Here is a 13,903-nt window from a genome sequence, read left to right as displayed (position 1 = left end):
TGAAGAAGAGCAAATTTGGTGGGTTGCTTGTTTGTAGGATGTCTCCATCTTCAACAAGCAGCTCCAGTGAGGATGAATCCCTCCGTATCCACCATCGTGAAATGTGGTTGGAGCAAAAAATCAAATGTCTGTGTGATCGATGTCGAGGAAACATGTATCGTGCACGCAGGATTACGCTCAATCATATCTCAAAGTATGGAGAATGGGATGTGACCGTAAACAGGGTAAGGATTTGTAAGTTAAGGTTGATTGAGATACCTATGGGTGTTCATATGTTTGAGTTATAATGATCCCGTTTTAATTTGATACAGGATGCAGTGCCACACCCGCACATGTTACCCTATGCCCGTCGTGAGGAGGCGAAGCGTCGGCGATATGAGGTGGGGTCTTCAGGAGGGACCGTTACGGATGCATGGAGTGATGGTGATAGTAGCCCTCCACCATTACCTCATGAAGCCGTGGAGGAGGAGGTGTTTGATGATATGGTGCGGGATTTATATGTCCATCAAGGGAGGGATAATAGCATGGAGCAGGATGATCTTTTTACCGCAGCATCGACTCCACTGTTTGAGGGGTGCACATTCTCTGTTCTACGTGCCTCCCTTGAGTTACTAAACTTGCAAACCATCTATGGATGGAGCAATGCAAGTTTGAATGCATTACTCAAGTAAGCTTTAAAGTCGATTTTGCAAACATGGTGAATTATGCGCGTGGGTCAATTACTCGAATGCTTTTCCTCATTTATGGTCTTCACGTGCAGGCTATTGTGTAAAATGCTTCCAAGGGAGAATAAATTACCGACCTCAAGAGATATGGCAAGGCAACATGTGACCTCTCTTGGAGGATTAGATTACAAGCGCATCCATGCATGTGTCAACGATTGCGTTTTGTTTCGTGGACTACATAAGGATGCAAGAGAGTGTCCTACTTGTGGAGAGGCAAGATATAGAGCAGATCTCAAAACCTTGGACGTGCCTCGTAAGGTATTGCGACATTTTCCCATAATCCCTCGCATCCAACATATGTTCAAGTGCAAATCTATTGCAGAGCTCATGTCATGGCATTCCTCCCATCGATGAACCAGTGGCAAGTGGAGAACTCCCGCGGACTCTCCTGCGTGGAAGCATATTGAAGACACATGGCCAAGCTTCAAGGAAGAACCTAGGAGCTTGAGACTTGGATTGGGTATGGACGGTGTGAACCCATTTGGTCTCAAAAGCACGTCTTACAGTGTATGGCCAGTGGTATTGGTGAATTACAATCTTCCACTCTCTATGGCTATTAAGAAAGGACATGTCATGCTGTCCCTTCTAATTCCAGGGAAACATAAAGTCAAAAACCCTGATGTTTATTTGGAGCCTTTGATTGATGAGCTAGAGATACTTTGGAGAGGTATCGAGGTGCATGATGTGAGCAGGCCTCCCTCGTCATGAGACTTCAACTGCAAAGCAGTCTTGATGTGGACGATGCATGACTTCCCAGGCTATGGCGAGTGTTCAGGTAAGCATTGCATTTTTTAATTATGAATAGGCAAGGACGTGGCACCCTAAACCCACCTTCCACTCTTAATTGCATCTATTGTTTCAGGTCTCACTACATCGGGTTACCATGCATGTCCTGTTTGTGGTCCTTCGCTAGTTGCCTCACGGGCAGACGCATTGAATAAGATCATCTATGAGAATCACCATCGATTTCTCCCACCTGATCATCCTAGATACATTAGGGAAAAAGGGAACTCATTTTGGGGCCCTGTAAGAAATTCACTATTTTTTGATTTATTTCTCTCCTAAAAGACCTCAAAAATAGTAAAATACGGAAACGTGGCTCAGATTTGTCAGTAAGGACTACAGAACTGTCAATTCAAAAAGGAATAAGATAATCTTTTGTCTGACTAACACGATTTTGTATTAAATATCCTCTTAGATTTTTTTTTGTTTACCAAAGATTCCGCATCTCTTTGGCCGACGTGTGCAGGTCTTTCATTAAGAGTCCATCACTGAACTTAGTGATTGCAAGTTTTCAAAATATTCACATGGATACCGCCACACTTCCACGATTCATGTTACAAAACGACTATGAGATTGAAAAACAAACTTCGCAACCTGAGGAGCACAAAAAATGGCCGATACTAGTGAGTCACTATCTGAGAAGAAGCGATTACACCATCTTCACATCGACTTGGAAGAACAATATGCTCCAGCACAAAAAAGACGAAAGGATACGGTGCTGAATGCTCAACAGCGGGAAAATATGAGAAGAGAAGGGCTTCAACATATTGACTTATGGTGCGATGGAAGCATATATCCAAAATGTCAAGTAAAAAACTCTACACCTCCATTTGTCAATCCCACCACATTACTGAGGTTTGCCGGCGATGGGCAAAATGGACTTCTTGGTTATATTTCAGCGCAGTCTGCATTTGCGGAAACGTATAAAATGATGTACCTACAAGAAAAGGGGGCCAAGATGGAGGAGATAGCCATTCGTGCAAAATTGGAGCAGCAGTTGCAGAATGAAATCGAGGAGCATTCAAAGAGTAAAAAAGAGTTGACAAGAGCAAGAAAGAAGAGAACCGTGCTTGGAGACAGACAACGTAGCAGGAAGATTAAAAACATTGCAAATTTGAAGGCTGGGACTGGTGGATGCAAGCGACGAATTCAGGAAGCAAGGTTAGATTGAAATTTATCATTTTGTATACTCAAAAAGGCTCTCTTCCAGACTATATCTATTTCGTTGATTGTCGCAAAATAAGAATGGAGGTGCTGAATAATATAGTCATATTGTGTTGTTATTACAAGAAATTATTGGAGCCTGCAAAAGAAAATATGGACCCGAACCTTCTTCCTGTTAAACAAATGAAAGGATTGCTTTCTTGCGGTGTAGCAAAAGGTTTGATTGAGGAAAAAAAATACAAAATAGTCAAACGCAATGTTGTAGAGGACTTTGTATCCAATAATCAAGTTGATGGCACTATAATCCAAGAGGCTCTTGATGTTAGTGGAGTTAGCAGGAAGGGATATAGTTCGATTTTCCATGCGATATCCTCAACTTTGAAAGATCAAAGGATTAAACGAGTTTTACTGCCAAATCCAGCAACCGTGTGGAGGATAAGAGGTCATTTGAATGAAAGTATAGATGAATTTATTGGGCAATATATCCATATTGAAGAAATATTTCATGGTGTTAAAGGAACCACTGTATATGATCCTTGGAACAATATATTTTTAGATCTGCAACAACTTCAAAAAAGAATGGTCGAGTTTTATGGAATAACATTTGAGGAGTGCAAAGGCATTTTGAAATTTGTTATCAAACTGGATGAGTGTGAGGTTGTAAAGGAAAAGAAAATGGAAAGAGTTACTATTACATTGATGAATGGAGCGATTGATACATCATTGACTGAAGCGAGGTCGAAGTATTTTAGTGTGCAGTCAGAGAAACACATATGGTGGTTAGGCTCGTTCCAGGTATGATCATGGGTTGTTTTATACTTGATTTTGGTCATTGTTTTCAAATCTGATATAGTAATACTTTTGTTTTCTATAATCTCACAGGTGAAGACCGAAGACCATGAAACACTAGATTGGGTGCTTCATCACACGGAAATACCAACAATCATCAAAAGACAAGTGCAAGGCGAGAATCTCCATGTTGCAGGAAAAGGTGATTTTCAAGTAGAGTGGCACATGGCCGGGGATCTTAAAACACTTAAGTGCATGTATAACATTAGTAAAGGAGGTAACTCAAAGTCTCCTTGTCTTTACTGCAAAGAATTAGCTCAAGTAATGGATTCAAAATGGTGGAAGAGAGCACCTAATAGAGATAAAGTTGACCCTGACTTCAAGGCCATTCTGGACATTCCACTATGTAATGTTCACATCTGCACATTGCATGGTCTATGTCGAATTATTGAGAAATTGGTATTTTTATATATTGGATTTGCTTGGAAACTCCGTCCCGAAAAAAATAGAAAGGATGCTCTTCAAGCATTGGAAAAAGTGTTATCCGATATAGGTCTGCATGGAGGAGATGTTCAAATCACAAAGGATTTTAAAAAGTCTACCAATGGCAAGGAGGTACCAATCAAGCCCTCTATTGGTGGTGTTAAGGCAAGAAGATTCTTGTCTCGACCCAAACACAGTAAGCAAGTAAGGCAAGGTAGAGCAGTTTCAAAGATTAATTATGGATTGTGGAAGCAAGTCCATAATGCTGTGAAAGATCATGAGGCAGATGGGGAAGCACGAAATAGGAAGGCAGAGGTGTGGAGGTCTCTTGATCAACTCTTCATGTTCTGTGACAAAGTAACATGGACAAAGAGTGATTACAAGAACTTTGAGGAGGCAATTAAACATTTTGGAAAGTCAATGAAAGATGCGTGGACAACCTGCAATATAACTCACTACATGGTAAGGTTATGTCTTTTTCTTTTACTTAAGTGTGATCTTCTTTTTTTTTATTACTTACTATGCATTCTTATGTCTTACAGCATATCATATACAACCACCTTCCCTATTTTGTCAAAAAGTATGGATGCCCAGCTATTTGGTCTACCCAAGGCATGGAGAAGTCTCACTACATGGCACGTAATGCATTTTTTAGACACACACAACACTATGGAGGGAGTCAGAAGGCGAATAGTCTGAAGGAAGTCTTCCAATGGTTTTACCGAGGCATACTACAAAGGCTGCATGCTAAAAGAAAAGTTGCTAGCTCCAAAATCAAGCTTGCTTTTCTTCTAGCCCAAAAGCAAAGACGAAGACAAGCTCTAGACAGTTCAATTGCAGCAGAGAGACATAGACAGTGGAGGGAATCGAAGATATTTAGAAACCATAAATGGACAAGTAAACATGAATAGGACTCATTTGTAACTTATTGGTGTTATGTCCACATGTTTTCAAACTCATTCAATAGAAATTTTTTTAGTGGAACAAGTGACTCTTGGTGTTATGCATGAAAAAAATTTCAATGTGAAACATATGATCTGAACTTAATACAATTTGTTTACAATTTCAATATATTGTTCATTTAATATTTAACGACACCACTCTATGTAAATGTACAAATCATTTCATCATCAACTTATTAATCATTTATACAAGATCATACCAGATATCAAAGACTTTATACAAATCAGTTCAAATTTAATATAATGTTTGTGCTATATTCGATGACTAAATCCTATTTCTCCCAGGGCCTGTTCATCGGAACTCTCTTTTTGATCTTGATTGGAGTCTTTTTCTTCTTTATTGGCTTGATGTCGACTGTCTCTTTATCCTTTTCTTCAGCTCTCTCCACCTGTTCCTCTTCTTGGACTGTGTGGCCTGATGCAATCATGGGTGGCTCTCGAAACCTTACGAGCTGGTGTTTTCCATAGCCCTCCAGATATTTGGGGTCCTTAACACCACATGCTAATGCATAAGAAGTGTAAGACAAAAAGTAAGCGGCCCTAGAGGCCTGCTTATTCACATAATCTCCAAATATATCTATGGCAGACAACCTCTCTATCAAAATGATCTTTTCCTTTTGCCATGAAAGAGCATGTCCACCTAAAGCCCTGGACAAACATTTTAGGAAGTAAACAATGGCTTCTCCATTGTTGCTCAACTGCCTATGGTAAATCAAGATCTTGGCACTGCCTAGATCATGAATATAATGAGCTAGGCCTGACATTTTGCGAAACCCAACCTGCCTGCTTCCACTTGATCTCTGGAGGAATGTGTCATCCTCAATTTGTAGCTGCAACATATCAAAGGATTGGAGTGAGACAATACACAACCTACAAAACTAAAGTTAAGCATAAGTCAAAGTATATGATTTGAAGTACCTTCTCATTTTCATCAGCAACAAGCAATTCATCTTTCCAAAGATTTATCCCTCTCCCTTCTTGTACAGCCTCTTCTCTAGTCTTTTCTGTGTATAGAGCTGAGAGATTCATAGCTTCCTGTGTGAGCTGGAAGGTAGCTTCATCTGGCTCTTGGAACTTTTCAGCCTCTTTGAAACAAAATGAAAGGGCCTCTACAGGATCAAACATTGTTTCCAAAGCCAGAAGTGAATGGTCATCCTCTATGCCAACCTCCTTGTCAAGCCTTGAAGCCTGGGCAATAAGGGAAATGGCATAGTCCTCCCTCAAATCAAACATACACTCTATATCATGGAGGAAAACATAATCCTTTCCACCAATCAACACACCTGGAAGCATGGGCACTGCATAGTTGCTGCTCTGTACATCAAAATCTTCAACTGGCTCTGCTCCCCTCAGAGTTTTTTTCCTCAGTTGAACAAGGTCAAGAGCAGCCACTTGCAGCCCCTCATCCTGAAGATTGATATCTTCTTCTTGCTCTGCCATTTCAGAGCCCAAAGAAACATCCTCCTTTTCAGAAGCTTCAGATGTGTCTTCTTCTTCTGTTTCCTGCCCTTGTTCATCCAAAGACTCCTGACTGAAGACAATGTACATAAGAAATGCCATGCTCTCCTCCAGCACTCTGCACTTTCTGGTGTGCAAAGTACAGTTGAATTTATAGTGATCAGGCAGGCTATCAAATCTTCTGCTCACATGGTACCTCAGCCTGTCATTGGTCACAATATGATTAAGGTGCACAAAAACCTTTTCACCTCCCACAATTCTTCCTGCCTCTGTCAGTTCTTTGAAGGCATCCCAATAGTCTGAAAGAAAATCTTTGTGTTGTTCTCCTATCGATCCATGCAGAACATCTATAAATCCCAGAATACAATCGATGTTTTGCCATGTCTCATACGATGAAGGATATAAATCTGAAATAAAACAACACAAGAATGTCAATAAGTTAAGAGAGAAAGCTTCATCTTAAAAATCCATACACCTCATGAAGGAAAAAACCACAATAAAAAAATATACAATTAGGCCTGTGTTGCGGAAGATTTTTTGGATAGTCTCGCAAGACAAGTTCTTTATGCATGTACACGTGCTGAATCAAAACTTCTTTCACGGATATCTTCCCTTTGGTGATTTTAAAATCTCGTACTCTTCCCTTCCACGATGCCAAGAAAATGTTTTTTGTCTGGGGTCTTTTTCTTTTGCTAGGTTGCATGAGCACCCATGCTCCTTTCGAAACACTAAACCTTTCCCAAGTTCCTTCTGTTTTGACTGTACTTGAATTCTCTACCGACGAAATAGAAGAAGCAGGTCGACGGGGTAAGGATGTTTGGTATAATTCTGCCTTCGTAGCATTATCATCCACAGAGCGTCTTGCACAAGAACGGCCGTGGTTTTGGTTCACCATAGAGATTTTCTGAATCTGTAACAATAGCAAAGTAATGTAACTAAGATAACAATTTGAAGTTTCAAGAAAGAGAAAGTGGGCAAACAGACAGTTGACGAGAAACATCTTACTCTACGCAGGATCAAGGGAGCAGTTTTGGAAAAGGAAGGCTGTTGCACAATGAGGCAATGGTGTAGAATGGTAGACCTTTCGCACGAAAGGCGGCACAACATTTGAAAATTCAAAGGAAGGTGGAAGCGGGAAGGATCTTGTCAGATAAAATGTCAGTTAAGATTCTATCTTCTTGTCCAAAGATCTTCTACGAATAAAAAACCAATCTCCTCATTAATGTAGCACGCTTGTACTTACATAAAGTATTGTTTCTTTTTTCTATTTTCTCTTATTTTCGTGAAGTTTCAACGTTACGTTGGCCTTCTATTGATTGGTTGAGAGCATATTTTTCCAAACCGTAAAAGGCCCCAAAATGAGCTCCCTTTTTTCCTAATGTGTTGCCCCTTGGAATGAAGTCCTCCCACAATCACTCACCGCGGGAGATTGGATGAGAATTTGGGATGGTTCCACGACTCCTCCACCACTTGGCATGAGCCGGTAAGGATTTGTAACTATTGGCTGGAAGTAAAGATTGGCTATATTGGTTGAAAGTGAGGATTGCACGCTAACACTTTATTTTGTTTAGATACTCCATCTTTTATCGTTTACCATATTGGTCCCACCTCAAGATCAATCACCTGCTCGATCCCATGCATATCTTCAAGAGTGTGGCATCTACCATTTGGGAGCATTTGAATGGGACACGAGATTCGGCAGGCATAAGGGAGGATCTACGTACCACAGGGAGGACGCGTGCAGCTTGGCCTCAAGAGAGACCAAATGGGCGTGTTTTTTTACCTCGTGCACCGTGGATGTTATCAAAGCTAGAGATGGCGACGGTGAAGCGCGCTATTACTACAATTCGTACTCCCACTGGATGCATGAGGTGTTTGAAGGGAGCCTTTACAAAGAGCAAGAAAAGAGGTGTAGAGCAATTATATGGCTTGAAATCTCATGATTGGCACAAGATGCTCCAAGTAAGTATTTTATATGCATAATATCTTTTTCCTTTCAAATTTGTGAGTGAATAGCTATAAGCAACTAATCAACCACCTCCTCGCGGGTTCAGTTCATACTACCTACTAGCATTTCACGTAGTGCATCAAAGGACGTGAAAGATTGTATTTACAAGATGGGCGAGCTTGTGAGGTATGTGAGCTCAAAGGAAATAGATCCCACCACGCTTGAGAATGCTCGAGTTATGTCAGTGGAGGCGGTTTGTTTAGTGGAGGAGACATTTCCACGTTCTATTCTCACAAGCCAACTACATCTCATAGTGCATTTGGTGGATGAGATTGCTATATGCGGTACTATACATGCACGATGGTTGTTCTTCCTCGAGCGCTTCATGAAGACCTTGAAGGGCTTCGTGAGACAAAATGCAAGACCCGAAGGTAGCATGGCCGAGGGTTGGTTGGTACAAGAGTCACTTGTATATATTTCTGAGTTTCTTGTTGATGTGGATAGCTCTCTCCCACGACTATGGAGAGATGATGAAGACCTAAGGATGACCTCTATTGTGCCTCAAGGAAAAGGACGCAACAAAGTAATAGACACGGAGTTGAATAATAGTATCAACCTCTTTTGCATGCTTAATAGTGATGTGATGAAAAGATGGGTGACAAGATACGAGGATGCAAAGGCAAGAAGACAAGAAGAAAGGGCCCTCTTTCGTACACACCACGGATCTCGTGTGCCATACCCTCAGCGTCTAAGAGCACTTCCAAAGGATATTCATGTGGATTGGCTACTTGATGAAATGGAGAAAGCAGAGAAAGACGAGGGGATGCATATCACAATGGAAGAATGGGAGTATGCTAGGGGATGCATGAGCAAGGTCGGTATATAGAATGTTATGCATAAGTTAGGAGGTTTTTATAATTTAGATTGCTTATTTAATTGATTTTTTCTTGGTGTAGTGCACTATGTTCAATGCTATATGGTGTGAGGGCAAGCATTTTCAAACACAACGGATTGATGATAAGAGAAACACACAAGATTGCGGCGTCATTGCTAGCTTTGAGGGAGCCAATGGAGTCATGGATGATTATTGTGGCATAATCCAAGATATCATTATGCTTGACTTTCGACGCTTCTTTGTGTATGTTTTGGATGTAAAGTGGTTTAAGGACGTGGTGGAAAGAGGCCCTAATGCAACAATCAAACGCCATGCAAGTGGCTTTGTAACTATTGACTCCACAAAGTTTTGGCAAAGTAGGAAGGACACACTAATACTACCGCAACAATGTGAACAGGTATTGTGCACACACATAAAAATACTCGCTTTTAAATATTTGATGCAAGAAAAGTAACATGATTGTATTTGTGTTTGAATTAGGTTGTCTATCAACCAATGGTGGATAATAATAGGTGGTGGCATGTCATACCTATTATGCCACGTTCCAAAGTGATGTATAGTACATTTACTAATATGGAGCGTATGGAGGATGATCATGGCCATGGACGTGATGATGACCGTGATACAAGAGAGGAGGATGATCATGAGATAGGAGATATAGATATTGAGGCCGGCATTACCCGTGAGGACGAGCCTACCATTGGAGATCTTGATTTCGATGAGCACATGAGTGGCACAAGTAGTAGTGGGTTGAATGTATTTGTAGATCTAAACACTTGTTTGGATTTCTAAGTAGATAGTTTGGCAAGGGTTGATCTCATTGAGGATGAGATTGAACCATAGCCCCACAATTGATATTGGCAAAACTATTTTACATATTATCTCATTCTCCTCATTTCCCTTAATTCTTGTATATGTGGGCTTGCAAAAAATTATGTGCTTTGGTAATCATGGGCAATGTTTGGAAAGCAATGATGTACACCAAAATCTCACTTTCTGTATTCTCTGGAGCGCGTCTAACAACGCGTCTAAATGCGCGTCTGATTCTCAGTGTAAACGCGCAAATAAACGCGCAAATAGACGTGCTAATAAACGGGATGTTAGACGGGCCCGTATTTTCTCAGGTCTAACGCGCAAATAAACGCGGTGATTGACGCGCAAATAGACGAGCATTTAGCCGCGCTAATAGACGCGCCCGTAATTTCTCTACTAGAGCAACGCCTATAGACGCGCCCGCTATTTTGCGCGTCTACCAAGCGCGTCTATAGTTGCTTTGTGTTGTTGTGCACACACACTCTCACACACACTCACTCACTCTTACACACACTTACACCCATGCACACACACGGGCACACGCACATGCAGGACACACACACACACACCCCCTATATATATATCTATACGGAACCTGTCGCACACTCAGACGCACACATATAGCCTCGTCAGCCATAGAACGACAAGCGGACACGGACGGTCGACACGCCAGCATCAACACGGAGTATAACGAAGGGCGATGAACGGGTTAATGTGCCAACAGAGCAGAACCCACCCCGGTAGCAGAACGGAGGCCACAAACCTTGATTGGGCAGACGCATCGTTTCAACCCGCAGTCTTACGACAGAGTTGTCCATCCTCGAGCTAAGGGTAAGTCTTTCTCGCATAATATCGGTTCATTGCACGCTTAGATGCAACGCTCACCGCTTCTCTCCTCCACTTCCTCATCGCCGCTACATCGTTCTCGTGCTCACTGACGTGTTCTCGTCCTCGCCTCTAGGATTGATTGCTATTCTCGGGATACTAAACCTGTCTTCTTTGAATTTTGGGAGTACTTTCTGAGCAGAAAAATATTTAATTACGTAAGGGTTAATCTCGCTGCAGGACGACCAAGAGATCAGTGTGGATAAGTTGTTGCCATGGTATAATGTTGTTTTTCTTGCAGGTAGTGTTATATGGGCTCAGGATCCCCGGCTAGAAACGGAGGGTCGATTTGGGTCAATTTACTAATCAAGGAGTATGTGCGTTTTTGTTATTTTTTTTGTGGATAATGTGTGGTGATGACCTCTGATGGTTAAAGTGTGTTGTAAGATGATGAAGTCTCATAAGATGTGAAAGTGATTGTATATTGTTTGAAAAGTGAAGGCCAATTATGACCAGGGACCAAGTGGATATGGTATCGGTTACCCTGGGGGTCGTATCGGAGGCTCCTACAAAGGTAGGGTCCTAACAAGCGATGGGTGCTTAAGCCAACTTGCTTGCTCTGACCTGGCAGCAAGAAGGCAAGGGTCCTTTCGGGGCTCGGTGAGAGATCCCCAACCCGTCCCAACTTCCTGACCAAACTAGTCTGGGAATCAGGCTGGCAGACCTCCGCATCCTATCGGTATGGCCAGGATTCCCCTAGCCCCGATGGACTGACTTAGAGGCGTCCTACCCTAGAAGGACTGCCCCCAAGTGGTGGTGCGGTGGAGAGAGAGAGAGAAAGAGAGAGAGAGAGAGAGAGTATCATCTTGCATGGCTGAGAGAGAGAGAGAGCATCATCTTGCATGGCTGAGAGAGAGGGAGAGAGTGCCCCTTGTATGAGTGTGAGGGAGAGAGAGAGAGAATATCTCTTTGCACGGCTGAGAGTGAGGGGGAGAGAGAATCATCTTGCCTGACTGAGAGAGAGAGAGAGAGAGAGAGAGAAGAGATTAACTTCTTGTATGAGCGAGAGAGAGAGAGAGAGAGACTAACTTCTTGCATGAAAGAGAGAGAGAGAGAGAATGCTAACAGACTGGCGATACGCTCATACGGTGCAATCAATCTGATAAAAATTATCCAATCAGGTACATCACTAACGAGACTGACAATTCAATCCCTCACAGGCGAGGGTTTCCCTACGACAACCAATTAGCAATTAACAACTAGAAATTTTGAAAGAGCTGCCAGGCAGCCTAGCCTTCAAGTTCGCCTGCAACAAGATTGTTCATTAGGGCCTCATGACATCTCAAAAAAAAAATCATCACTTAACAATCCACTTGAATAATAACACAATTAAAAAGATGAATTAACAAAGAAAGATCACAGCACATGATTGAAGTCCCGGACCCTTATGGGTTCGACCGGGCCACCCATCCTCCCGCTCCAACTACGGACGAGGAGAAACTCGCTTCTTCGCAACAGGGATCTGACACCACCACCACTTCGATGGCCGCCCCTCGTCCTCGGTGAGCCAGAGCCCCGAAAGGACCCTTGCCTTCCTGCTGCCAGGTCAGAGCACGCAGGTTGGCTTAAGCACCACTCGCTTGTTAGGACCCTACCTTTGTAGGCGCCCCCGATACGACCCCCAGGGTAAGCGGTACTAAACCCACTTGGTCCCTGGTCATAAGTCGCCTTCATGACCCCCAGGGTAAGCGACACCATGTTCACTTGGTCCCTGGTCATAAGTCGTCTTCACTTTTAAACAATATACAATTCATCACAAATAATCACTTTCACAACTTATGAGACTTTATCAACACACTTAAAACAATCATAGGTCATCACCACACATTATTCACAGCAAAATATCAACAACGCACATACTTCTCGAATAGTAAATCGACCCAAATCGATCCTCCGTTTCTAGCCGGGGATATTGAGCCCATAAGACACTACTTGCAAGAAAAACAACATCATACCAAGGCAACACAACCCTGCTCTCTTGGTCGTCCTGCAACGAAATTAATCTTTACGAAATTAAATATTTCCCTGCTCTGAAAGTATTCCCAAAATCAAAGAAGACAGGTTTAGTATCCGAGATTAATAATCGAACCTAGATTAGAAGAGGTGAAGATGAGTCTCGTCCGTGAGTGCGAGAGCGAGGTAGCGGAGAGAGAAGTGGTGCACGTTGCATCTAAGCGCGCGAAGTTATGCGAGAAAAACTTACCCTTAGGTCGGATATGAATAATTCCGTCGTGAGACTACGGTTGGGATGATGTGTCGGTCCCGTCGGCGTTCGTGATCTCCGTTCGGCTGCTGATAGTGGGTCCTGGCGCGTGAACTCGGCTCCGTCCGTGCTGGTCCCAGCGTGTCGATTGTCGGCGTCCGCTTCTCGCTGGATTATTGTTGTAATCGTATCTCGCGCCCGAGTATGTGGTAGATGCCGTATCTGGGACCTATATATATATATATTTATTTATTTATTTATACATATATATATATATATATATGTATAAATATATATATATATATATGGAGGTGTGTGTGTCCGGTGTATATGTGAGTACTCGTGTGTGAGTAGGAGTATATGTGTGTCACAGTGTGTGGGTGTGCGTGAGAGAGTATGTGTGCGAAGTGTCGATGAGTGTGTGTGTATATGTGCGAGTGTGTGACGTGTGTGTGAGTATGTGGGTAGTGTATGTGTGTGTGTGAGTGTGTGTGCAAGAGTGCGTGAGAATGTATGTGTGTGTGTGTGTGCGGATGTGTGTGTGTGAATATGGGTGGATGTGTGTGTGAGTCGGGTGTGTGTGTGTGTATGTGTGTGGGTATGAGGGTGCTTGAGAGTGTATGTGTGTGTGTGTGAGTGCTTTGTGTGAGGGTGCGCGTGAGTGTGGGTGTGTGTCGCGCGCATGAAGGTGTGCAGCACTAGGCTCGCTGCTGGGTGCGCCTGGTTGTTGCTGCCCCGCTCGTTGGTGTCTTCCTCCCTTGCTACTGCACTGCTGATGGCTCGTCCCCCTGCACG

The 13,903-nt window shown here is 42.7% G+C and overlaps 1 protein-coding gene across 1 annotated transcript; it reads left to right on the top strand.

Moving 5' to 3' along the window:
- Positions 1–812: 812 nt before the first annotated feature.
- Positions 813–11,211, top strand: LOC147886790 (uncharacterized). Its single transcript, XM_087395321.1, has 5 exons — positions 813–890; positions 1,170–1,394; positions 8,683–8,774; positions 10,745–10,851; positions 11,147–11,211. Exons 1-5 carry the CDS (start codon positions 813–815, stop codon positions 11,209–11,211), a joined length of 567 nt encoding a protein of 188 aa, XP_087251447.1.
- Positions 11,212–13,903: the final 2,692 nt, after the last annotated feature.

The sequence above is a fragment of the Dipteris shenzhenensis genome, chromosome 24, assembly GCF_047967505.1.
Source record: "Dipteris shenzhenensis isolate YYH24624 ecotype China chromosome 24, Dip_SZ_1.0, whole genome shotgun sequence".
Taxonomy (NCBI): domain Eukaryota; kingdom Viridiplantae; phylum Streptophyta; class Polypodiopsida; order Gleicheniales; family Dipteridaceae; genus Dipteris; species Dipteris shenzhenensis.
The sequence above is the reverse complement of the archived record's forward strand: the minus strand, read 5'-3'. Positions and strand labels throughout refer to the sequence as shown.

What these genes read in the sequence shown, in the direction of transcription:
- LOC147886790 (XM_087395321.1), top strand. Translation starts at nt 813, where the DNA reads ATGGCAAGGCAACATGTGACCTCTCTTGGAGGATTAGATTACAAGCGC. An exon ending in GTGTCAACGATTGCGTTTTG is followed by an intron (nt 891 to 1,169) that starts TTTCGTGGACTA and finishes GAACCTAGGAGC; the next exon opens with TTGAGACTTGGATTGGGTAT. An exon ending in TGTCCATCCTCGAGCTAAGG is followed by an intron (nt 10,852 to 11,146) that starts GTAAGTCTTTCT and finishes TTTTTCTTGCAG; the next exon opens with GTAGTGTTATATGGGCTCAG.